General features: G+C 46.7%; 1 protein-coding gene across 1 annotated transcript; it reads left to right on the top strand.

The window, feature by feature from the left end:
- The first annotated feature begins 1,118 nt into the window (after positions 1-1,118).
- CHRNG (cholinergic receptor nicotinic gamma subunit) lies at positions 1,119-25,183 on the top strand. The gene is made up of 12 exons (XM_063307892.1): positions 1,119-1,254; positions 3,520-3,659; positions 5,630-5,674; positions 6,604-6,713; positions 7,539-7,694; positions 8,582-8,679; positions 14,958-15,161; positions 16,151-16,265; positions 17,357-17,471; positions 18,896-19,103; positions 20,631-20,764; positions 25,004-25,183. The coding sequence occupies exons 1-12, from the start codon at positions 1,119-1,121 to the stop codon at positions 25,166-25,168; spliced, it is 1,626 nt and encodes a 541-aa protein (XP_063163962.1). The 3' UTR covers positions 25,169-25,183.
- The last annotated feature ends 239 nt before the right edge of the window (positions 25,184-25,422 follow it).

Consider the following 25,422-nt stretch of genomic DNA (forward strand, 5'->3'; position numbering starts at 1 on the left):
TCTCTTTTAAGCGTGTCGTCCAGTAGGTGCTGCAGATCCTCATAGAACTGCTCTACTTCAGCTTCTTCAGCATTTGTGGTTGGGGCGTATATTTGGATCACTGTGATGTTAGATGGCTTGCCCTGAATTCGAATTGAGATCATTCTGTTGTTTTTTGGGTTGTATCCAAGCACTGCTTTAGCCACTTTACTATTAATTATGAAGGCTACTCCATTTCTTCTGTGGTCCTCTTGTCCACAGTAGTAGATCTGGTGGTCGTTTGATGTGAAGTGGCCCATTCCAGTCCATTTCAGTTCACTGACGCCCAGAATGTCTATCTTTAATCTTGACATCTCCCCAATAACCACATCCAATTTGCCCTGGCTCATAGATCTTACATTCCAGGTTCCAATGGTGTGTTGATCCTTAGAACATCGGATTCGCCGTTCACCACCAGCACCGTCGGCCGCTAGCCATCCTTTCGGCTTTGAGCTAGCTGCGTCATCACGTCTGGGGCTAGTTGAGCTCATCCTCGGTTCCTCCCCAGTAGCATTTTGACCATCTTCCGACCTGGGGGTCCCATCTTCCGGTGGTATACCGACATATCTCTGGTTGTACTGATCCATTGAGTTTTCACGGCCAGAATACTGGGGTGGGTTGCCATTACCTTCCCCAGGGATCGCATTTAGTCTGACCTCTCTGTCATGACCTTCCCGTCTTGGGTGGCCCTTCACGGTTTAGCTCATGGCATCATTGAGGTGCTCAAGCTCCAGCACCACGACAAGGTAACGATCCTTTGCTGAAGAAGTCGAGGACTACCTGTACTTTTATTCTGCTTTATTTTTTTTAGATCAAATTCTTCTTTACCAGAGAAACACAATTCCTTTACCAGAGAGAGAAGGAGACGGGAAGGGGAAAGGCTTTTATTTTTAAATGCTCTTTTCCTGACTTGTTGCCTGCACACGTCACTCTCTGGTGATCGGCCTGCAAAGGGCCAGTGAGATCACTTTCCCTGCAGTTCTTGCCAAAGAATCTCACTGGCCTTCCCCGCCCTCTCTGGGCACAGCAGGTGGCAAAGGGGAGGGAAGGAGGGGACGGTCCAGTCAGAACCCCCCCATGCAAAGGGGAGGGACACAGGGATGCACACTTCTCGGGTCCTCCTTGCCGTCTGTCCCCAGTCTATCGGGGGAGGGGTCTGGCCTGGGCGAGAGGGGGGCAGTGGTGGCAGGGTGGCACGGCTGGGCATCAGCTGGGTGCTGCTGTCTCCTGGCTGCAGTAGGTACTGGCCTGGGCAGTTGCCTTGGCCACCCACCGTGTCCTGCCCTGCCCTGCCCTGCCCTTCCTCCACTGCCCGCCTGGCCCTGTATGTGCAGATGATGTGGGAAGGGAGAGGCAGCACGCACAGTGACGAATTGAGTGGCACCAGGTGGGGGAGCCCGGAGGGCAGGGCAGGCGGGTGGCAGGCGGGTGGCAGGACCCATCCAGGGTGGAGGGGGGACGGGGGTGCAGCCCTGGATTAACTGTTCAGCAAGCGAAGCCCCTGCTTCGGGCACCAAGAGAAGGGGGGCTCCACAGAGTTTCTTCCCCCATGCTCTTCACTCACCACCACACTCAACTTCAGCCAAAGTTTTTGTCATTGTCTTTATCTGCCGTGTTCAGCTTTCACCTGCATCGCTTAAAAAAATGTTTTCTCTGGCATGGGGAGGGAGTAAAGTTTAAACGTTTGGTTTAAAGGTGTCTCCATTTTGGGACATGAGCGGTTTGCTTCCATCGAGGGGCACCATTGTTGGGCTGGACTTAGGGCATCCGTTGGCCTTAACCCAGCCCTGCGCGCACGTGTGTGTGTGTGCGCGCGCTATTCTGAGACCCAATACAGCTGAATGCACTGCACCTACACTCACACACACAAACACACACACTAGAGTATTTTAAACCCTAACCCACTTGGCCCAGATTACTTGCAGGATGGGCTATGCTTGTACAGTTGGCTCCGCCCTCATCTTGGAAAATGTTGCAGTTCTCGCCATGTTCAACCTCAACAGCTAATTCTGCTTTTTCCAGCTCAGGAGCTAGACTGGGGCACTCCTTGCCACAAGAGCCCTCTTTGCTACAGTCTGGCAGGTGGCTGAAAACATTTCGTTTTGCCTTTTAGAGGGCTTGGGGTAGCGGGTACGGTAATGCCGTAGCCTGATTTTAATTATTTTCATTGCGTGGGAATATTTATAAATCCTATGGAGCCACTAAGGGGAGTGAGCAACATATACTGCACATTTAAAAAAAAATAATTCCTGTATGGTTTGCCTTTATCTTGGTTAGCTTTGAGAGGGACTTAAAATATTGTACACTTTGGTTAGCTTATGGTTCAGCACATGATGCAAAACTGGGCTAATTCAGTAATCAGGTTAAAGACGCAAATTTCCAATACACACAGAGAATCTGTCATCATGTGGTTCTTCTTCATTGGATAGATATGTCAAAAGCTATTTACTGTTCCAGCCATCTGGCGCCTCCATATATAGGGATAGTGTATCTTCAAATGACCAGTGCTTGGAATGAACAAAAGAGAAAGGACTTTGTCTTTCTGCCTTGGTTGAGAGCTTCCTAGCCGCTTTCAGGGGCCACCAAGAGAAACCAGGTGAGACAAATCTTGCGTTTTCAAATAACTGTCCTGGAAGGATAGCAAGGGTTTAAAATGGCTGCATGCCAGACTTGGCTTTTGGATTCATGCATTTCTTGCGTTTCCACAAGATTCTGAACTATAAACTAACCAAAGGACTGTGTTTATGCAACACTGTGTCATGCTCCCAGATCAAATATTCCCAGAACGTCTGATCTGACTCGCATGTATGAATGGAATCAACATGGGTTGAGACTTGCGAGTCAGTAGAAGTGGGAGGGGGGACAAGCCAGGAGTGTGAAAACATCTTGTTTGGGCCACCTCTGGCATCCAAGGTCAACCGGCAGAGCCGTTGCAGACATCAGCACAGAACTGAATGGACTGGCACGAAAAAGGGGGCTGCGTACCAAAGAAGGGGGAGGGGGTTGAATTCATTGGGCTGTTTAACTTGGGGAAAGTGCGGGAACTTCTATTTGCAACTTTTTCCCTGAACTGCACACTACACTCCATTAAAGAGATTTCCACTTTATCACATATGAATTGAATTTAATGGTAAGCTGAGTAGGCAGCCATCACAGAGAAAGCTACAAACATCATCCCACCATGGGCTTTAACGGGATGTGGGATTGCAGCTACTTGGCCTTTTAGAGCTCTGTTTAAGCATATCATGCAGATCTCATGGCCAGCGATTTTCTTCCCATTGCAAGATGGGAAGGGGTCTCTCACAGACACCTTTGAGCATGAGATCACTGGAAGACGTACAAGTGATCTGCAGTGACCAACGGGCAAGACTCCAATTTGTATGAGTCATCCAGCTAAAGTCCGCAGGAATACTTGGAATGATTTCCTGGCCTCCCCTAAGGAGGACTTCTCTTTGTGGCATCCTGCCTGTTCACACCCCTCTTTCTTCCTTTCTTCTCCAGTGGTCCTGAGCCAGAATCAGGAGGAACAGCTTTTCAATGACCTGATGGCCGATTATAACCGCAATTTTCGCCCTGCTGCAGACAAGGGGGACATTGTAAATGTTTCCCTTAAGGTTACCCTCACCAACCTGATCACACTGGTAAGGAAGGGGGGTAAGGATGTGGGTTGTCATCCTTTCTCCTGGATTTTGGGGGTCAGAAGGAGATGTGACATCTAAGAGCATGAAAACAATGCCAGAGACACAGCATGTTCTGTGTGGCTGGAGAATTTATACCTCCTGTGCGTCACTTTGCGGTCCTCTTCACCTCCCTCCTCAAGGGTCTACACCAGTGTTTCTCAACCTTGGTGACTTCAAGATGTGTGGAGTTCAACTCACAGAATGCAAGGCTGGCTGGGGAATTCTGGGAGTTGAAGTCCACACATCTTGAAGTTGCCAAGGTTGAGAAACACTGGTCTACAAACTAATCTGCTGGATACTATGCTAAGCAAAAATGGAGTTGAGTAGTTCATGCTTCAGTATCGTGGGAACCCAGCTGTTATTGTGGATGTTAAGCTGTACCATAATTCGGTTGCTTATAAAGCTGTACCATAATTTAGTTGCGTATGGGAAGAGATGTTTGGAAAACAGGAAGTGTGAATGTTGGCACCTCCCTACGACTCATTGAAGCAGCTACTTCTCTCTCTGTTCTAGGACTGTGTGGCTCCCTGCCACAGCCACACATTCCGTGAAAAAGATACGGCCGCTTTAATGAATCACAGACAGCTCCCCCATGCTACAAAACCTCTTCCTAATTGGACAATTCTAGTGAATGTAACCACTGTACTTTGTTGATCTGGGTTTAAGTTTAGCTTGCTGTTGAACTTAGCCTTAATTTCCTGAGTGCCATCTCTTGGGTTTCAAGACAGAAATCTCAAGAGATATGGCAAAGTTGTGGTATGCTTTTTGTCACTTTGCTAGCAAAAACGGAGATCTTAATTTTGCATAAAACTGCACTGATGATGTGACCTAGTCAGGTAATGAAACCTCTGCAAGCCAACAACCAAGCTCAGAGAGCACCAAGGACTCCACAGTTCAAGCCTGAGCTACAGAGATTCTCTTCTATCGGAGTCTTAATTTTATATTCTGGCTCATGCTCAATTCTGAATCAGGTTGAGCAGCCAAAATAACTAAGAACCAAATCAGCTGGTTTGAGTATCAGATTTCACACACACAACACACACACACAGAGCAGGAAGTGGTATTAGTCCTGGTGGGACTCTTTTGGTTGTTCAGATTACCTAGAATCACAGAATCACAGAGTCGGAAAGGAGCTTATAGGTCATCTAGTCCAACCCCCTGCTTAATTAGGATCCAACCTCTGTTTATAATGTCCAGCCATCTCGCTGCTTCATGTGGCAGCCTGTTCCACTGGCTGACAATCTGTCCAGTTAGGAAGTTCCTCCTGATGTCTAGGCTGGCCCTCATTCTTGTAACTATAATCCCTCGATTCTAGCCCTGTTTTCTGATGCAACAGGGCAAGCCAAGCTAGAAGATGCAAAATACTCTTTGGCCATCTGTAGAGCAGTGATGTGCCATCTAGAAATTCCTCCTGGTTGCAAATTACCCTCGTGAAATTGGCTGAATGCTGCTTAGGCTGTTCCTGGATCGACATGGATGAAAATTAGTGGCGTGCTCTGCCAAAAGCTACATTTGGATTCCAAATTTGTATTTCCTGAAGTCACTGAATCCTGCTGAATCTGTTTTCATTCTCCCAGACTATTACGCACGTATAGACAGTTAACCAGAGCACATTCGTGGATGTGGCAATTTGGAACTGAAGCGCTCATTGGTCGCCATGTATTTCATGATCCATTTCCCAAATTCAGTCTGAAACTTTTTCTCAGACCTGACAAATCTTCTGATTGGGCTGGGAATAAGACTTCTGTGCATGGAGTGTGCCAGGTCTGAGTCACAGGACCCCTGGGCTTGCAGAAATCCAAGTGGAGGCCTCCTCCTGCAATACTTTGAAACTCTAGCATTGCTCTAGAGTCCAAGATTTTGGGAGGCAATTGTGCCTGGCTGAGATGAGTTACTTGATGGCTCTGTAATCACATTTTATGCTTTTCCAGAATGAGATTGATGAGGCTCTCACCACGAATGTCTGGGTAGAGATGGTGAGTAAGGACACAGGGCAAATATCTGTTCTTGTGGGAACGTATGCGACTCCTGTTAAACCGGCAGCTTAACCCGGTTGCATTCCAAGATTTCTCCCAGTCCAAAATAAGTTTTATTATTTCATAGCAAGGATGAGCTAAAAGGGATCAACTTACAGTGGAATAGAAATGAAAAGGAAGATCCTTGAAGTTTAAAAGCGCGGTGGAGAAGGTTGAGGAATGGTGAGAGATCACCGGAAATTGTAGGGGGAAGAGTTGTAGGTTTCTGGCATGGTTGGTCTTTTTGGATCTCATATCCCAGCGGTGGCTTTCTGGGATGGCTGGTCTATGTGGGGAGCTCAGGGATCTCCTGAGATCAGGTAGCTTCAGGCTTGGCTAAGCACCAGAAGGCTTTAGGATTCAGGGGCTACGGACTGGACATTACAACCATTGAGATGAATGGGGAAACCAAGGCCAGGCCTGGCAGGGAGGATAGATTAAAAGGACCGGAGTGATGTATGCAGAGTTAACAAAGGCCCTTGGGGCAGAAGGATGAGCTTCCCTTGAAGTTGCTTTCCTTAATCTTTGCAAAATCATGGATCCTCCTGTTTAGATGCAGGATACCTGCAAATTCAGACCAGCTTCTCTTGCTTCAATTTTCAGATCATCAGGAAAGGGTTTTCTCTCCACATCCTATCACCCTCCAGAGTTTTGTTGGGGTTAGACCTGGGGAAGTTCTTCTTCTCTGCTTTTATTTAAACCAGAACAAGATTTTTGAGAATTACCCCAGCATACTCGATTGTGAATGGGGAGGTGGGTTGGTGCTTATGAAACTCCATTTGTGCCTGGCTCTGAGATGCATGGGGGAGATTCATTTGTTAAAGAAACTAGCCACTGATCTCGCGAATATTTGCCAAGCCGGTATGAGTAATCAAGTTTTTTGTTGCCAGAAATGGAAAGATTACCGTCTGCAGTGGGACCCAGAGAATTATGACAACATCAGCTGTTTACGGATCCCTTCGACCTTGCTCTGGCTGCCAGATATAGTCCTGGAGAACAAGTCGGTATCCTGTAAAAGTTGATTTTGCTTTCCCTGCCCCTTATGGCAACCCTTTCTGCACTATATGCCCTGGTCTGGTTGTACCCTTTCTGTAATGGTACGTGGGAAAGTCCCTGGGAGACGGGGCCCAGGGACACTGCCTAGGGAACAGTCAGATCAGAGACAGCAGATTGATGTTAGCCTTACCAGGTAGACCAGACAGGAAACTCAAATCAGCTAATTCTGCTTTATTTTAAGTTTACATTAACAGAACCTTACAAGTCTGAAAGTACAATCTCCTTCCATCTCCTTTACTGCCCAAGAAACTAGGGAGGGTCCCTTCTGAGCCTCTTGCCCCACCCACTATACAGCTGCAGGCCATGCCCTCTTTTATCTGACTGTTCCCTAGGCAGCATCTCTGGGCCCAGTCTCCCAAGGTCATTCCCACGCACCATTACACTTTCATGGATTCTCCTAGGGAGTCTCCTTTCACTCAGCCCCTCTGCACTGGCTTTGTGGCTCCCACTAGGGAAAGGCAACAGAAACATTGATTCTAAGCAGAGGTGCCCACAGGATCTGAAGCTTTTGACGGCACTCCTTTACCTGCAGTGTTTCTCAATCGGAGCAACTTTAAGATGAGTGGACTTCAATTCCCAGAATTCCTCAGCCAGCATGCTGGCTGGGGAATTCAGTGCATCCAAGTGGCATTAATTGGAGAAAGATGAAATGGCTTGTGGGGCAAAGAGACCAAATGGTGCAGCCAGCCAGCCCCGTCAGTGGGGCCAGCAAGACAGGAAATGGATGCCCCAAGCCTCCCTGATCTCTTTCCGCCCTTCTTTCCTGCAGCATCGATGGGGTCTTTGATGTCGCCTTATACACCAATGCTTTGGTGTCTCCTGATGGGAGCATCACTTGGTTGCCACCGGCTATTTACCGGAGCGTCTGTCCCATCTTCGTCACCTATTTCCCCTTCGATTGGCAGAATTGCTCCATGGTCTTCCAGTGAGTCCTTGTGCGTTCCATTTGTGTTAGGTGGAAGGACGGGCAATAGCATCTGACTTGCCTTCCAGAACTTCCTGGTGGCCTTGGGAGAAGATCTCCTGATTAAAGCATGGCCACCAATCTCCAATGACCAAATCTGGTGTGGCTTTCAGACTCCCATCCCTGCCTTTCATGGATGGCTTAGGGCCACACTCTTCATCAACTAATTAGATGGAGTTATGATTACTAAGGACAATATGTCCTTCTGAACAGGTTCTTCTTATTCCCGTCTTCATTTTTTTTAATCTGTTCATTCATGTCCAATTCTCAGAGACTGCCTGGACAAGTCCCTGCAGTTTACTTGGCAAGGTTTTTTTTGGAAGTGGTTTGCCATTGCCTCCTTCCTGGGGCTGAGAGGGAGTGACTGGCCCAAGGTCACCCAGCCAGCTTTTGTGCCTAAGGCGGGACTAGAACTCTCATACCACGCCTGATTGGCTCTTGGGCTGAGAGAGGGACTGGCCCAAGGTCACCCAGCTGGCTTCATGCCGAAGGTGGGACTAGAACTCTCCCAGTTTCTAGCCTGGTGCCTTAACCGCTACACTAAACTGGCTCTCCCTGTCTTTGCTAGATATCTTCATAAAGCGGTTTCCTATATGACCCTAGAGACTGAAGGTTGGCCACATAGCTCCTGGCAGTGATTGGCCAAGCTGCTCTGCTGTCATGGAAGTTCTGGCTGGGATTCCCTGGCTGCCATTGGCTGAGTGGTCCAGATCATAGAGAAGGGAGAAGGAGGCAGAAGGGCTGGGGTTAGTGGTGGTGGTGATAGTGGAGGAGGAAACAACCTGGGTCGATGCTTCAGCAACACCAACGCCATGAATTGATCTCAGTTGTGCGTTTCTCCTTGCAAGATCACAGACCTACAATGCCCTTGAAATCAACCTCTTGTTGACCATGGAAAAGGGAAAAACAATCGAATGGATTGTTATTGAACCTGAAGCTTTCACAGGTAAGCAGACGGGAAGAAGGATTTAATGATGAGACCTGTGTCTTGCTGCATCTGGTGTCATCCTAGTGTTACTACCACAGTGGTCAACTTGATGCCTGTTCTTGAAAGTGACTCTCCTCCCCTATTCTCTGCCTCACTCCTTGTGGCATTCCAGGCTAGACTGCCCCTAAACATAGAGGTTCCAATCAGCTTCCTGACCCGTAGCAATTGATAAAGCTGTCCTTTGAGTTTGGTCCTTTTTAAGTGAAGCTAAGTGCATTGAGGTGACAGCTTCCCGAATTACCGCCAAATGCCATGCTAGCTGGAAATAAGAGGTATCGTGACCCCTGTACATCTAGATCAGTGTTTCTCAAACTTGGCATGCTTTCTGGAGAATTCTGGAAATTAAAGTCCACATGTCTTAAAGTTGCCAAGTTTGAGAAACACTGGAGGACGTCAGGCTGGAGAAGGTTGGGGGGAGGGGGCTTAAGGCTTAGACACCGGCCACCCTGACATCATGTGGCAAGGAGTCCCACAAGTCAATTAATGACCCCAAGAGGAAGAAGTGTTATCCTTCTGACTTCACTTAACCTTCCTTAGTTGCTCTCTGTCTTCTACTGATGCAAGAGGGAGGGTAGGAAATATTTTTCTCTGGTTTTTCCACTCTGGGTGGAAGGCTGGGTGGAAACATCTGCCCAGGAGTGGAGCTGCTGGAGAAATCTAAGGGTTAGCTTCAGACAATATATGAACCTGACTACTGCATCAATCCATTTTCTGGGTTTACACAACACACTAATTAAGCCCCGAGAGCAAATCAAGCTGGGAAGAACCACATTTAGCTGCTAGGTCATTATTTGACCTGGTCGTCTGAAGATTGTGTGAACCCAGCTGGCCAGGGTGAGCCCGAATAGCACATAATGTCTCTGGGCCGTATCTTTGAGCATTTGTAGCGTTCTCCAACTCAGGTGTTGAGACATCCATTTCCAGCATTGCCATTCAGCATGATCTTGCAACCCTAGCATATCCGGGGTTGGTTGACTGATTGACTGATTATGTGGCATCAAGTCAGTGTTGACTCTTAGTGACCACAGAGTTAGATTCCTCCACGACGACCTGTCCCCAGCCTGGTCCTTCAGGTCTTCCAACGGTGCCCACTGCAACTGAGTCCACCCACCTGGCTGCTGGTCGTCCTCTTCCTCTCTTTCCCTCATCTGGGGTTGGGGGCACCAGATTCAGGACGCCTGCTGCAAGGCGTTGCAGTGGGGCTTGCAAAGCTGATTGGTAGGTGAGATCATACTACTTTTAGGATGCATTTGCGTAACTTAAACCACATTAACTTGGTTCCAGAATTAACCCCTTTCTGGGTTCTCACACTACACATCAATCATCATCTAATCATAGAATTGTTGTTTAGTTACTTCTGACTCTATGATCCAGTGGAACTAATTTGGCCAGAATTGTCCATCAGTATCTGTTTCTTTGACTTCTTCTAAGCTCCTGCTTATGGCATCCACGGTAGCATCTCACCACCCTGTCTTCTGGTGGCCTCTTTTCCAATGGCCTTTGATTTTTCCACCCACTGGGGCCTTCCCCAATGACAACGTTTTTGCAAGGTGTCCAAAATGTTGAAGCATTCCTTTTTCTTCCCATTGGCCTTTCCTTGTCTACTACAGTGCTGAATTATTTGTTCCTCTCATGGTCCAGGGGCTCCTCAACAACGTTCTCCATCGTAATTCTCCTTTGCTCAGCCTTTCTGATCGACCAGCTTTCCTAGCCAGATGTCACAACTGGGACAATCGTGGCCTTGGCAACAAATCCCTCTGTTGGGGAGGCAACATCTCTGCATTTTAATAGCTTGTTGGAATTTTTCAAAAGCCTTCCTCCGAACTAGTAGAGGACTCTTTATTTAACTGCTGCTGTCACCATCTCTGTAGATTTTTGAGCCTAGGAAGATAAAGCCTATTACTACTTCAGCTTCTGTCTCTTGCACTGGGTTTCATTATCTGTGACATAGTTATAATTTTTAATATTGAGGAGCAGACGGACTATTGTATTTTCTCCCTTTTTTGCCTTCAACAAGACCTTATTTAAGTCATCCTAACTGCCATCCATCCAAATGTTATCAGCAGCCTGTTTGAGGTGGCTAATATTTCTCGCAGCCATTTTAGTTCCATTTTCTCCTAGCCCAGCATATCTCATCATACATTTCATATAGAAATTAAATAAATATAATGATGGGATGCAGTCTTAACATACCCTTTCCCGAATTTTGAACTATTTAGTTGCTCCCTATTCATTTCTAATTGTTGGTTCCCGGGCATCCGACAAATTCTTCAGCAGGCAAATAAGACAACCCAGCACATGTTGTCCACAATTTATTGTGACCAACAAAGTCAAAAGCCCTTGTTTAATCAAAAAGACAAAAATAAGTGTCTTTTGGAACTTCCTTGCCTCTTTCACCACCCGTCAGATATTTGCAGCGTGGTCTCAAATGCTTCTGGGCTTGTGCAGCGTCCTAAGCTACACATAATCACACTCCCCCAGCAAACCAAGATTAGCGCTCAGCAAGCTTTGCATGTTGTGTTAATGCTGTTGGTAAGTCTTTACGCATAGTCCTTGCTTAAGAACCACAATTGAGACCAGAATTTTGGTTGCTAAGTGAAGTAGTCATTAAGTGAATCCAGCACAATTTTACACCTTTTCTGCACCAGTCAGTATGCGAATCATCACAGTCGTTAAGCGAACATGTGGTCGTTAAGCAAATCACATGGTTCCCCATTGATTTTGCTTGCCAGAAGCTGGCTGGGAAGGTTGAAAATGGTGATCATGTGACCATGGGATGCTGTGATGGTCAAAAATGTGAACCAGTTGCCAAGCACCCAAATCGCAATCACATGACCACAGAGATGCTGCGATGGTCATAAATGTGAGCACTGGCTGTAAGTCGTTTTTTTCAGCACTGTCGTAAGTCTGAACTGACGCTAAACAAATGGTCATTAAGTGAGGACTGCCTGTACCTGATATGGTTAAATGGACTGACGAACCCTCCTTTGCATGTGTGGGTCCGCTGCATCTTAATAAGTCTGCAGCAAAAGATCTGATTTCCCTCAGCCCCTCCTAAGGCTAATGATGACGTTGATGCTGATTTCTCAGGGAGCCCAAGACTTCTGAGCCCCTGCAGATGCTGACAGACTCCATCACGTTTTAATAGCATATCTGAAACGCAAGCGGCTTCTCCTGGCAGCGAGAGGCTTTTCATTCTCATTACAAGCCCGTTATTTTACCCTGTTAAAAAGCTGTCGCTCCAGCAGATGACAGACAGTGGGAGAGGGAGAAATGACAACCGAGCAAATGTCAGCTTAATAATATGTCATGCCTGGCATCGCACAACAGCTGGGGTGGAGGAGAAAGAGGAATGTGGGTTTTTCTAAAAGCAGGCACCTGGAGACCTCGGGGACTCTGCAGCTGCCACGTTGCCATCCTAGCCTGGTGCTCGGCTGAAACCTCTTTGCAAAGCAGAGTCATTCTGGAACCCAGGTCTGGCCAGACGGGTTCTTGCTTCTGGCCTAGGGAGCCATGCACGCATGCACCCGCATCGCAGATCTGAAACAGGGGGTTCTGCATCTTTAGGATGGTTCTTCTGCCCGAACACTCCCTTCCCCTCTTCAGCCTCCCTTTGTCAGAGGCGCCATTCATTCCAAAAATGACAGACTGACTTTGGGGGGGGAAGGGCTTGGCTGCAAAACCGAATTCACATTTAACCAGGTTGCATAAAGATGGCTCAGCAGCTGCTTGTGCAGAACACCCCGTGCTTGTTTGGTGTTAACCTTGTTTCGTGTTAACCTAATCTTTTTGTGGCTTATCACAGTGTATGAATCCAACTTCTATGGTTAATCTATAATTTATAATTCAGTGCATTACAGGTAGTCCTCACTTAACAACCATTCATTAGTGATGGTTCAGACTTACAACGGTGTTGCTGCAGACTTATTAAGATGCAGCAGACCCACACGTGCAAAGGAGGGTTCGTCAGTCCATTTAACCAGATCAGGTACAGGCAGTCCTCACTTAATGACCATTTGTTTAGTGTCAGTTCAGACTTACAACAGTGCTGAAAAAAACGACTTACAGCCAGTGCTCACATTTATGACTGTCGCAGCATCCCTGTGGTCATGAGATCACAATTTGGGTGCTTGGCAACCAGTTTGCATTTATGACCATCACAGCGTCCCATGGTCATGTGATTGCCATGTTTGACCTTCCTGGCTGGCTTCTGGCAAGCAAAATCAATGGGGAACTGCATGACTCACTTAATGACCAAGCAGTTCACTTAATGCCCATAGTGATTCACTTAACAACCACTGGAAAAAAGGTCATAAGATTGAGTCGGATTTGCTTAATGACTGCTCCACTTAGCAACTGGAATTCTGGTCCCAATTGTGGTTGTTAAGCAAGGACTACCTGTACTGTATACTAGAGAAACACTGCTGTATACAAATGGTCTTGTACTGGGCTTAAGTGCAGACCAAATAAAAGTGCTATTGCTTAGAAAATGGGGGTAATTCAAGAGCTAGGCTCAGTGGCATTGTGGTGTTTTTTTCACGTTTCTTCACAAGCCACCCTGATCTTTTTTGGATAAAACGCCACCAGAGTAGAAAGGAGAAACCCACCGAGGAGACCTGCAAAGGGGGGTGAGGGAGGGAGGTGATAGAGGGAGACCCGTTGAGGATGGAAAGATCATAGCATTATGGAATGGAAGGGTAGGAAAGGAGCTTAGAGACCATCTAGTCCAACCCCCTGCGCAGTGCAGGAATTCGCTACCAACACATTTCAGACAGATGGTCCTCCAGTCTCCATTTATCTATCTCCAGTGAAGGAAAGTCCACCACCTTCTGAAGCAGTTGACTCAACCGCCAAACAGCTCAGACGCTAGGGCATTTTTTGTGATGTCCGGCCAAAATCTACTTCCTTGTAATCCAGGCCCCCTGTTCTTGTCTTGGTTTCTGCATCATGGGGCCGTAGCAAGCGTCTTCAGAGAATGGACACAGCGGCTGTGTTCACAACACACAGTGGCTGCTAAGTGTTAATTTTAACCTTAGATTTTGGTGGGGGGGTGGCTTAGTATGTCATGCAAAGCAAGCTAGTGCTGGTTCAGTACGCTGTACGAATTTGATAACTAGCTTAAGCTTGTGGTGCAAATGCAGCCACAAGGTGTTTTTAAGACAAGAAAGACTGAATGGTTCAGGGAAACAGGGAGATTTTTGTGCTACAGTTCTGCACATTTGTGTTTAAGTGGTTTCATTCAGCCATGCTTGATTAATATTCAATTTACATCTGAACATTTAAAAAAAGAGAATTTTAAGCACTTTTTGATTCAACATCAAAAGCACAAGAACCTTTATAGGCACATTGGATTACAGCTGAGCAATGGTACATCTGATCAACTTTTTCAGTTCCTGTCATGTCCAAAACCACAACTGGGTTTAGTTCTGTTTATTTTTATAACAAGCAGGTCCATTATGCAGAAAAATTCAAACAGGAAGGCTGGATTCACACAACATGTTTAACTAGGTTTGCAATTTGACCCATTTTCTAGATTCAGACAAGACAATGACTCATAAACCAACCTGAGGGGGCTAAGGGCAAACTATAATCCAAGCCACAAAAACTAACTAAGGTTAACACTAACCATGGTTGTTAGGTTGCAGAAATGCAGTGGCAAAGCCTTTAGAATGACTTGAATGCAGCCACCAGTTAAAATTATTTCATTACATCGAGATTCATCTATAATGGAGCTGAATGTTCAAGCTCCATATAATATCCACAAAAAACAAACAAACCAAAAAAAAAACAACCAAGATTGAAAAGGCTCAGAAAAGAGAATGAGATAAATGGATACCAGCATTTTCCACAATAACAAGAGCCAAAAAGTTTATGATTCTTCTTTCGTTTAAAAACTTCATATGTTGAGAAAGGCAAGCTTATTATTTATTTATATTTCTTCATCAAATCAAGGGTATCCACAGGGGCAGTCGAAAATGGTCAACATGGTGCCCATGACAAAAGTGGGGGGCTTGATCACATGATCATGGCCACTATCTTCATTTTTTTGACCACCCCTGCAGTTGCCTCTAATTGGAATTCCTACCCTGGTTTCACTTTTTTCTGCAAATGGGTCTCATAGTTATTCCATAACGCCACTGGATACAAGACAATTGTGCTGAAATCTGGGGAAGAGCACCTTGGCCAGGGAGTGGCTTTCAGGTGTGCTATGGTTGATCTGATTATCCTTCTGGCAGAGAACGGAGAATGGGCGATCAAGCACCGGCCAGCCAAGAAGATTTTGAATGCCGAACGCTTCACACCTAACGACATTGCGTACCAGCAAATTGTCTTCTTCTTGATCATCCAGAGGAAACCCCTGTTCTACAGCGTCAACATTATAATCCCCTGTGTCCTCATTTCCTTCGTGGCTTTGCTGGTGTACTTCCTGCCTGCTAAAGGTCAGCATCCAGGGGCCTCACGGCAGTAAGAATCATCAAATGGAAGGGTTGGAAGGGAGCATGGAGATCATCCAGTCCAAACCCCTTACCAGTGCAGCCAGGCCATGGACTATGTTACCTCTGCTGGATCAGGAATCTAGAGCTGCCAAATTTGGGCTGCAAAAATCAGAATGGCCATTAGATGTCACCAACGGATCACTATACTCTGTACTGCCATCTAGGGTTTTTTTGCATTTTGCAGCCTCAAGAGGACCAGCTGGAAAGGAACACACTGAGGAGATCATTGGCCACAAAGGAGAAAAAATCCTGAATAGAGTGAAATTGCATATAACCCAGCAAAAACCCACTTCTGGTCTCCGCCTCTCCAGGAGTGAGGCCGAACTGATCTGGAAAGCTTTATGGAAACTGGTTTTCTGTGAATTGGTACCTTCCAGGTTGTTGGGACTACAGGATTCCCTGCTCCATCTCCCCTTTCTCTAAAGCCGGGCTGCTCATACATCAGGAGCATGTCCAGACTGGGAATCAGAATGTGGCCAAGGCATCGATCCCTTTCCTTTGTCCTGTGTGGGGAGCCATCAGGAGGGAGGACTTCTCCTTTTAGCTGTGCCGCAGGAGAGGAAAAATTGGAAGGAAGGAAGGAAGGAAGGAAGGAAGGAAGGAAGGAAGGGAGGGAGGGAGGGAGGGAGGAAGGGAGGAAGGAAGGAAGGAAGGAAGGAAGGAAGGAAGGAAGGAAGGAGAGACAGCAGGAATGCACATGGGTGCCAGTTCTAAAATTGCTGGGGTTCAGTTGCTCAGAGGGATCAGATTGGAACAGATCCATGGTCCAACTTCCCAGGTTTCTTGTGTCAGAGTAACAGGGCCAGAATATCAGGACAAAGTTGCATCTTTTCCTTCCTGTGTTCTAAGATGCTGTGCTTCCTCTTTCCACCCCTCCCCTCCCCTTCCCCTGTTACAGGGGATGAACAAACTCATTTTTCTTATTTCTGCAGCTGGTGGACAGAAGTGTACTGTCTCCATCAACGTCCTCCTAGCCCAGACTGTCTTCCTTTTTCTGATTGCAAAAAAGGTGCCGGAAACATCTCAGGAGGTGCCACTCATTGGAAAGTAAGTGTTTTGCAAAGTCCCCCTGTTCGGGGGGAGATGGGCAGTGATAGAAATTTGAAAAATAAACAAACAGACAAACAAACAAACAAATAAATGGACAGTGCTGGCAGCTGCAGCAGCTGCAGCTTTGGACGCTGGGGAGGGAATGGACGAGAGACCCCAGAATAAAAGCAACCAACAAAGCTTAATTGAATAATTCTGGACACTTCCACAGGGCAGTTCCCTTCCTTACCAGCTGCGGTGGGTGCAGAGGGGCATGCCATGGCACACCACCCTCAAGGGGCTGCCTTTGTTGGCCAAGGTTTACAGCCCTCCACCCTCTCTCCCTAGCCCACCTCTGCCCTTTTCCGGGGTTGTTTAGACTGCTTTTGTGAAAATATGTTGGGAAATAGTTGCATAGTTTAGGCAGCATCAAGGGAATTTTACCTATTAGTGAGGAAGAGCTGCATTGTTAAGTGTCTAGCACAGTGTTTCTCAACCTCGGCAGCTTGAAGATGTGTGGACTTCAACCCCCAGAATTCCCCAGCCAGCATGTGTGGACTTCAACCCCCAGAATTCCCCAGCCAGCATGTGTGGACTTCAACCCCCAGAATTCCCCAGCCAGCATGTGTGGACTTCAACCCCCAGAATTCCCCAGCCAGCATGTGTGGACTTCAACCCCCAGAATTCCCCAGCCAGCATGTGTGGACTTCAACCCCCAGAATTCCCTAGCCAGCATGCTGGTTGGGGAATTCTGGAAGTTGAAGTCCACACATCTTAATTTGCTGAGGTTGAGAAACACTGAATTAGGTCATGAAAACTTTACTTTGTAATAGTTTATAAATATAGAAGTTGGTTCTAGAGGAAGTTGCTTGGGCAGTCCAAACAGCAACCTAAAAGCTTAAAAGAACCATTTAACTCTTTGCTGATGGGAAGCCTGTGATAGCTAAATCTGAGCTTTGAGATGGTGGGGGCAGATCCAAAACTCAGACAAACTCAGATCCAAAACTCAGACAGATCCAAAACTGGAGCAAGTTTGGACCAGCTGGTTTAATCCTGTGACTTTAGTTAGTGACAAGAGCGGAGCACGGTGTCCCTGTTTCTGTTGAAAGGTACTTAACCTTCCTCCTGGTGGTGACCATTGCTATCGTCGCGAATGCCGTTATTGTCCTCAATGTTTCCCTGCGGACCCCCAATACCCACTCGATGTCTGAGCGAGTCCGACAGGTGAGTCCCAAGGATGCTCTGCTTCCCGCCTGGCAGTGCTGAGTGCTGGGCCTTCTCCTTGAAACTTCCCACTTTCCTGGGGTGTTTTTGTTTGTTTGCTCCTCTGAGTCAGGCTTGGCTGCAGTTTTCCTGGCAAGATTTGTGGAAGGGGGTGATTTATTTGTATTGACTGATATAATTTTGAGGCCGCCTGACTCCAGATGACAGCCTACCCTTTAAAAGCAAGGAACAATAAGTGCTAGGAAAGTGCTGAAAGGCATCCAGAAGAGATAGCCATACAGAACAATTTCAAGAATAACCTACAGGGGCTCAGCAGCCACCCAATTCCAGGGCCTGGGAGAATGGCCAGGTTTTAGGAAGGGTTTTAGGAAGATCATCAGGATGGGAGCAATATGGATCTCTGCGGGGGATGCTATTCAGAGGGTGGGTGCCACGGCAGAGAAGGTCTGGCCTTGTCTTCTTCCTGGGTCTCAGAGAGAGGGACTGGCCCAAAGTCACCCCCTGGCTTAGTGACCATGGCAGGGCTAGAACTCACAGCCTCCCAGTTTCTAGTCTGATGCCTTTAACCAAACTTTGCACCAAACTGGCTCCCCCAGTCTCCATACACACTCCTTACATTCCAGAGAAATTGGTACCTATTTCCTAGCTATTCTGGGCAACTTTCCTTTAGTGTTTTTAACCAAAACAAAGTAGTTCAGTTTGGCTAAGGAATGTAAGAGGGATGTCCCAGATAAATTGGCCACTTAACCCTCTTCGTCTCCACGGGTAGCAGCGTCACACTGACCTTGACTAGAATTGGAAGCAAGGAGGCTCCAATCTAGTCTTTGGATGAGAGGCCACAAGGAGATCCCCGGGCTGTAGGCAAGATGGGGAAATTGGAAAACATTGCCAGTGCCTTCTTCCACAAAGTACTCTTGCATAGAAAACAGCCTGTATGGGTCAAGAGGTCAGCAGGAGTTCAGCTCAACTTGAAGGAGACCTGAACTTTTTAACCCATGGTAGGGTCAAAACCACAGCCAGATGCTTTTATCAACAGTGAGCAGGTTACAGAAGTGATAAATGTTCTGGACCTCTGATTCATTCATTCATCCCTAGCAGGTAGCAAGCTTGCAACAGTATTTTTCTCCATCATGGTTTTTCAAACTGTGCTCCAGGAGAACTTGATGGGGTTCTGCCGTTTGCACACAACCAATTTTCTATCACTAGAGCTTTGCCTGTTGATCCCAAGTTGCAGAAGTCTTTTTTTAACTAACAAGTTCCGCAGCCTTTAGAAAGCACCTGTTCTAGATAGTGGGAAAAGGACGTCTGAATTTGGTCTCCCCCCACCCTCCCCCAGTGAATAAATGGTTGCATCCTCTGGAAAGTTTTCCTGGCGTTCCTTTCTGCTTCCGCTTCCCAACACATTTCAGCACCTGGCTCTGTAGGTGTTCCTGCACCTGGTGCCACATTACCTCGGCATGCACATGAGACGCATCTCCGTGCCCGCTGGGAATCAGCTCGTGCGTCGACAGAGCTCCCTGGGGCTCATGGCGAAAGCTGAGGAGTACATGCTGTGGAAGGCGCGGAGCGAACTCCTGTTTGAGAGGCAGAAAGAACGAGAGGGGTTGATGAAGATCCTCCTGGCAAAGATCGGTGAGCTTCTTGCAGGCTGGAGGGGACCCTGGCTGCATTAACGGGCAGTGACATTGTAAGGTCAGGATGTTGTAGAAACTCAGCCGTTGTTTTGGCGTGTCCTGTGAACCAGGTCGTTGAGTGGGAATGACCTTGGGAGACGGGGGGAAGAGCCGCAGCCAAGGGAACAGTCGGATAAGAGGCAGCTGAGTCTGCAGAAGCAATGGGGGGGTGGCAAGCCTCTCAGAAGGGACCCTCCCTCGTTCCTTGGGCTGTATAGGCGAGGCGGGAGATTTCTACTTTCTGACCTGCAAGGTTCTGTTAATGTAACCTTACAATAAAGTAGAATTAGCTCATCTGGGTGTGCTTCCGGTCTGCTTTACCTCACAAGGTAAAGGTAAAGGTTTCCCTTGACGTAAAGTCCAGTCGAATCCGACTCTAGGGGGCGGTGCTCATCTCCGTTTCTAAGCCTTGGAGCCGGCGTTGTCATAGACACTTCCGGGTCATGTGGCCAGCATGACGACTCGGAACGCCGTTACCTTCCCACCGAAGCGGTACCTATTGATCTACTCACATTTGCATGTTTTCGAACTGCTAGGTGAGCAGGAGCTGGGACGAGCAACGGGAACTCACCCCGCCGCGCGGTTTCGAACCGCCGACCTTCCGATCGGCAGCTCAGCAGTTTAACCCGCAGCGCCACCGCGTCCCTCACAAGGCTGACATTAATCTTGCAAGTCTGAAAGAACATCTCTCCCCCACCCCCCCCACACCTTTACAGTCCAAGAAACTAGGGAGGGTCCCTTCCGAGATGCTTGCCACCCTCCCATTCCTTCTGCGGATTCCGCTGCCATAGTCTACAGCTCGTCCTCCTGTTTCCCAAGATCATTCCCACATACCACTACGTTGGGTCAGAGTGCTAATTGATTTGAGCGTGCTGTATGGTGTGAATGCAGATGGTGGTTGCCTTCACAAGGTGTGCTTGATCAGGTCAAGTCAAAATCCAGCGGCTGCATCGCAAGCCTGCTACAGTAAGTGGAAGGAGTACGGTGACGGTACGTCCTTTATTATAGCCCCTTATTTCAGAAAGCTGTCCTTCTCCGTTGTTTGATTTAATTATTTATTTTCTGGGTTTCGCTCTTGAATTTTACTTTGTAAACCAAGTTATAAACAATTCATTTCTTAAATACTTATGGACCTCTTTCAGATTTGCCCCTTTTTCTAGTTTTTTTCCAAGAAAATATGGTCCCTGTAGGAATGGGCCATAGAGATGACCTTGGTCAATGAATGGATGAACTTTAAGGGAAGGAGAAAGTCCACCAAATGGTGGGTTCAGTTCACCCAACTTCCTAAAAAAACCTTTCCAAGTAGCTTTGCAAAATGCAGCTGCTAGGTCCACACCTGATCTGGGGAAGCATATTGTGGGGTCACAGGTGTTCTGCCTGACAGAAGAGCTCAGAAGTTCATCAGAACATGCCAATCTTTGGAGTTTCCCACTCCTGTTTTTTGCCTGCATCTTTGACATTCCTCTATTCTAATTTCCATTCCAAGGAGAAGGGTTGGAGAATGGATGTCCCCAGGACTTTTGCAATAGCCTGCGCCATGCCACTCCAGAAATCCAGACCTGTGTGAATGCCTGCAACCATATCACCAAGACCTTGCAAGAGAAGAACGACTTTGATAGCGTAAGTGCCATGGAAGGATGGAGGTCTCTTCCAGACCAGATTCATGTGGCAAGAACATCTCCCAGCTGCCCTAACCTTAAGCTGGGCTTCACATGGGTTGAAAGAGCAAGCACAGTCAACATCTGGGCAGATGTGCTGGCATTTTTCTATGGCAAATGTGAGCTGCTTGCTTGCATAGTGATGGGGTAAGACAGAAAACGATGGCACACCGGATAAGGCTCACGGCTGCATGTCTTTGAAATGGATTCCTCCCAAATCTGAAGGAAGATGGGGACGTGTTGGAAAGGATCAGGAAGTCAGAATAGGAAAGAGTAAAGTGGTAGTAGGTACTCTGAAGAAATAAAGAAGCATTCTGTGAAACTCAAGAGTGGAAAGATGGTTAGGTTAGGGAGAAAGCGCATGAACCAGTAACAATGTCTGTGAAAACGTCTTCACCAGGTCAGTTAATAAAGACCTAAGATTTGCATTGTCACAACAGGCTAAGCTTGGGGAGTATAAACTTTCCTTTTTTATTTGTAGCAGAGCAAGAAGTGCCAGCGTTCCCATTGTATTAGTTACAGGTCAAGAGTGTGAGAGTCCAGACCACACTTTCTCAAACTTGGCCACTTTAGGTTCTGTGCACTTCAGCTCCCAAAATTCCCCAGCCAGCCATGGGGATGTCTAGATGGCAGTGATATTGCCTGGATATGTGCAGCCCAGATGTGGTAGCCAGGGATGTCCAGGGGGTCAAAAAAGTCAAAATGGCAGCCACGACTACATTGTCACAACTGCCATTTTTACTTTTTTGACTTCCCTTGGCAGATGCCCCTGTACACAAATAATAGTAGTAAGAATATCTCAAAAATGACTCAGATGTAGCTAACCTGAACTGGCTTGGATGGACATTCCCCAATACTTAAGAAATCCCAAAGCTATGGGCTTCACTGGCAAAACCAAACCAAACCAGAAACATCCCAGTTTTGGAAAATTACTGTGGATAATTTCTACTTAGGTTTGCTCCCAGCATATTCCCTCCCAGTCAGTCCCTAGATCCAGATCATAGGCACGTGCCACTCAGTTCAGCCAGCAAAACATAGCTTGCTATACATGCATAACAGGCAACAATTTTCGGTATCTATATATCTCTCCATGCCAGTGTTTCTCAACGTTGGCAGCTTTAAGCTGTATGGACTTCAGCTCCTGGCTGGGGAATTCTGGGAGTTTATTTATTTGTTTGTTTGTTTGTTTATTTTTCAAATTTCTAGCACTGCCCATCTCCCCCAAAAGGGGACTCTGGGCGGTTTACAAAAAATCAGAATTAAAACATATAAATTACAATATAATAGACCAATAAATAAAGATAAAATAAATATAAAATCCAAGCGGTGAAGATCTTATTCGTTGGGGAGAGATCTACGGTATCCGTACAGCTTAGTCCATACAGCTTAAAGTTGCCAACGTTGAGAAACACTGCTTTATGCCAAAAGGGACAGAACTTTCCAGAGCCCCCAGAAACCATCCTGTGAGTAATTACCATGTAGAATCCCAAAGGGAGTACCTTTGGTTATTCCTGCTTTAAGACTTCTATCTACAGAATGGCAGCAGAATAGAAATGGAAAGTAGGATACCAGGTGATCCCTCCTCTATTCTGCACCATGAAAAAAAAACAATTTGGGGACAGGGATGATGTATCCACATCCAAAAGAAGGGGCTGACTCAGTACCATATTGGTACCAACAAAACTCCATGACTCTGTCCATTAGTCACGGACCAGACCAGCTGAACACCTATCCAGTGACTTCGTACCAATTGCTAGGCTTGGTTGGTGGTAATCTTGGTTGGTGAAGGTTTCCTTGTGGCTTAGCTTCTTAGGTGAACTCAGAAGGTTTGGTTTATGGTTGCATGTACTGTGCAAGCTCAGAAAATGGGTTAATTCGGCAATCAAATTCTGTATGTAGTGAGAATACGGTCCCTGTATAACAGTTCTGCATGCCTGTCAGTTGATTTCAGTGATGCTCACAAATTTAGAAGTCTTGCCTTGCTGCTTACAGGGACTGATTCTCACGTATTAAGATTCACTGTCTGTTCCTCTACATCATGGTGAGATGCGGGTTAAAAAGCCTTTTTAAAAAAGGAAACTGGAAATCTGGCGATTCAGGTTCATTCCCTTGGAAAGAAAGTAGACATTTATCAGCATAAATGGATCACAGAAGTAATCAGACCCACTTTCATCTGTTCTCTCTGGCAAGCTGGAATTAATCATCAGATTGTACCTTGATGTATTTCCAGCCTTTCTCTCCTTATTTTCCTCAGCAGTTTTTCCCATTTGGATTTCATAAATAAGTTAGATTTAAAGTGCTAGAAAACAAATTGTTCAGCAGGGGAAAGTCTGTTGTTTTATTTTTTTGCATGAAACGTTTCCAAATTGCTCTGTCGCACAGCCTTTGAAATTTTTTTTTTTTTGGTAAAAAGAAAGCTTTCCCCCCCTCCTTCCTTCTTACAAAGACTTCCAACTCAGTGGGAACTTTGGTTAGCTGATTCCTCCAATCTGTGGAGGGTGTGTGCATGTGTCAAAATTGAAGATGATGGGCACGTTGTCACAATCAAAGCCCCGCCTCTATTGCACACCTGGGTGTACAAAAGGGGACCTTCTTGCAGACTTGTTTTCTTTGGAACAGAGTCAAAGTGAGAGATTTTTGCACCTCCAGATGCTGTGGTACCTCAGGAGGCAGGACATTGTTTGTGGCCCTTTGGTAGGGAGTTCTCCTATTGGTCATCTGGGGGAGATCTGATTGGCTAAGGTGGTTCCCTACCTGTTTGTTGCATTTCAAGGCCAAATGGAAGTAAAGAAGATTTTTATCAGCTTCAAACTGATTGGTGACCAGTAAGAGGGGAAGTGATTTGGAAACTGCTGCATGGAAGGTCTAGGCCAGTGTTTCTCAACCTTGGCAGCTTGAAAATGTGTGGACTTCAACTCCCAGAATTCCCCAGCCAGCATGGTTGACTGGGGAATTCTGGGAGTTGAAGTCCACACATCTTCAAGCTGCCAAGGTTGAGAAACACTGGACTAGGCTATATGGACTGAAATGCATTTCTAAATTTTGCAGAGATTGGGGCATCTACAGGACAGGTCAAAAAAGTCAAGATGGCTGCCACCCACATTAAAAAGGGGCAGGGCTTCAAGCGCACAGTTGAAGCTGACATCTTGACTTTTTTGACTGACCTTGCAGAGGTCTTTGCCAATGTGTTCTCTGTACAAAACAAAACAAATAAATTGTCTAGAATAACATTTCTTAAACTTTTTTCCTCTTAGAACCCTTCCCACTTTTAAAAATTATGGAGGACCCCCAAACAGCTTTTGTCTCTATGGGTTACATTTATCAATATTGACTGCATTAAAAATTAAAATGGATGCATTCACTGCTGCTACCGCTTGTCACAATTATTGATTGTGATTTGGGATTGGATTTTAGTATTGTATTATTTTTCAACATAGGCTGGCAAATCATTTTGATTTCGTGGACCTCTGAGAAGGTCTTGGGGACCCCCAGGGGTCCTAGGACCACACCTTAAGAAACACAAAGATGCCATGCATGTTAAGAAAAGCAGCAGATAAAAAGGCACACGCCAGGTTAAAAATATCCCTGCCAAATATTGTACCCCTTAGCAGAAAATGCAAGCAAAAATTACATGGAATTTTGTGTGTATAAATCTTTGTGGGGGAGTTTTTAAAAATGGTGCCCAGGCTTTTGCTGAAACAGGGCAGGGTGCGGCTGAGCTGGGAGGGAAAATGTGAAGAGCATACAGCAGATTCATCTGAGTCTAAGATGGAGAAAGCTGAGGTGCTGATACTTACTGTATCTTCTCAAAAATCCCCCACACACATCCTCTGTTTTTGTGTGTGAGGAATGGGATGAGAAAAACGCTGGGGCATCCATGGGGCAGCAGTGTCAAAAAGAGATGGGAGCTGCAACCACAATGGAAACCCTCTTCCCTTTTTATCTGTGTCGTACATATGTTGTTCCCATCTTGACTTTTTGACTCCCCTGTGGATGACTCTGGTGGAAAGGCAGAACTTGAGTTGAACCTTGCTCCTGGGAAGGCTTCTTGAAAGGACCAGGTAACCTTGGGTGGCACACAACCATGGCTATCCATTATACAGTCATGGTTACTGGGAGGTCTCCAGCGCCCACCATTCTTCTCGCCCAACATCTGGAGAGCTTCAGCTTTGCGGTTCTCCTGACTTTTCCTGTCTTACAGGAAAACGAAGAGTGGATCCTGGTGGGGAGAGCCATTGACCGTGTCTGCTTCCTCATCATGGCCTCTGTTTTTATTTTTGGCACCGTCGGCGTCTTCCTGATGGCTCACTTCAATCAAGCCCCAGCAGAGCCCTTTGTGGGAGATCCAAGGCGATACCTGCCCTAGAGGGGGCGAGGAACTGGAGCCAGCTCTCGACTCACTTCGCTGCCTGGAGGAGTTTTATCATGAGAGCGAGGCTGCAGGACAAGGTTTTGGGGTCTAACCTGGGAACTATGGGCTTTGCCCCCCCCCCACAGAAATAAACCCGTGGACCCGCCCTGTTCTTTGCAGAAGCTTAAGACTTCTGGCCAATGCAGTTTCTCCAGGAAGAGCTTAAACAGAAATTTCCACCCTGGCAGGAGCTTGGGAAGAGCCTCACC

The sequence above is a fragment of the Candoia aspera genome, chromosome 6, assembly GCF_035149785.1.
Source record: "Candoia aspera isolate rCanAsp1 chromosome 6, rCanAsp1.hap2, whole genome shotgun sequence".
NCBI classification, from domain to species: Eukaryota; Metazoa; Chordata; class Lepidosauria; order Squamata; family Boidae; genus Candoia; species Candoia aspera.

Excerpts from the sequence above, each read along its gene's own strand:
- CHRNG (XM_063307892.1), top strand. The coding sequence starts at position 1,119 with ATGCACACTTCTCGGGTCCTCCTTGCCGTCTGTCCCCAGTCTATCGGG. Across the intron at positions 1,255-3,519 it reads GCTGCTGTCTCCTGGCTGCA|TGGTCCTGAGCCAGAATCAG; the intron begins GTAGGTACTGGC and ends TTTCTTCTCCAG. Across the intron at positions 17,472-18,895 it reads TGTCTGAGCGAGTCCGACAG|GTGTTCCTGCACCTGGTGCC; the intron begins GTGAGTCCCAAG and ends CTGGCTCTGTAG.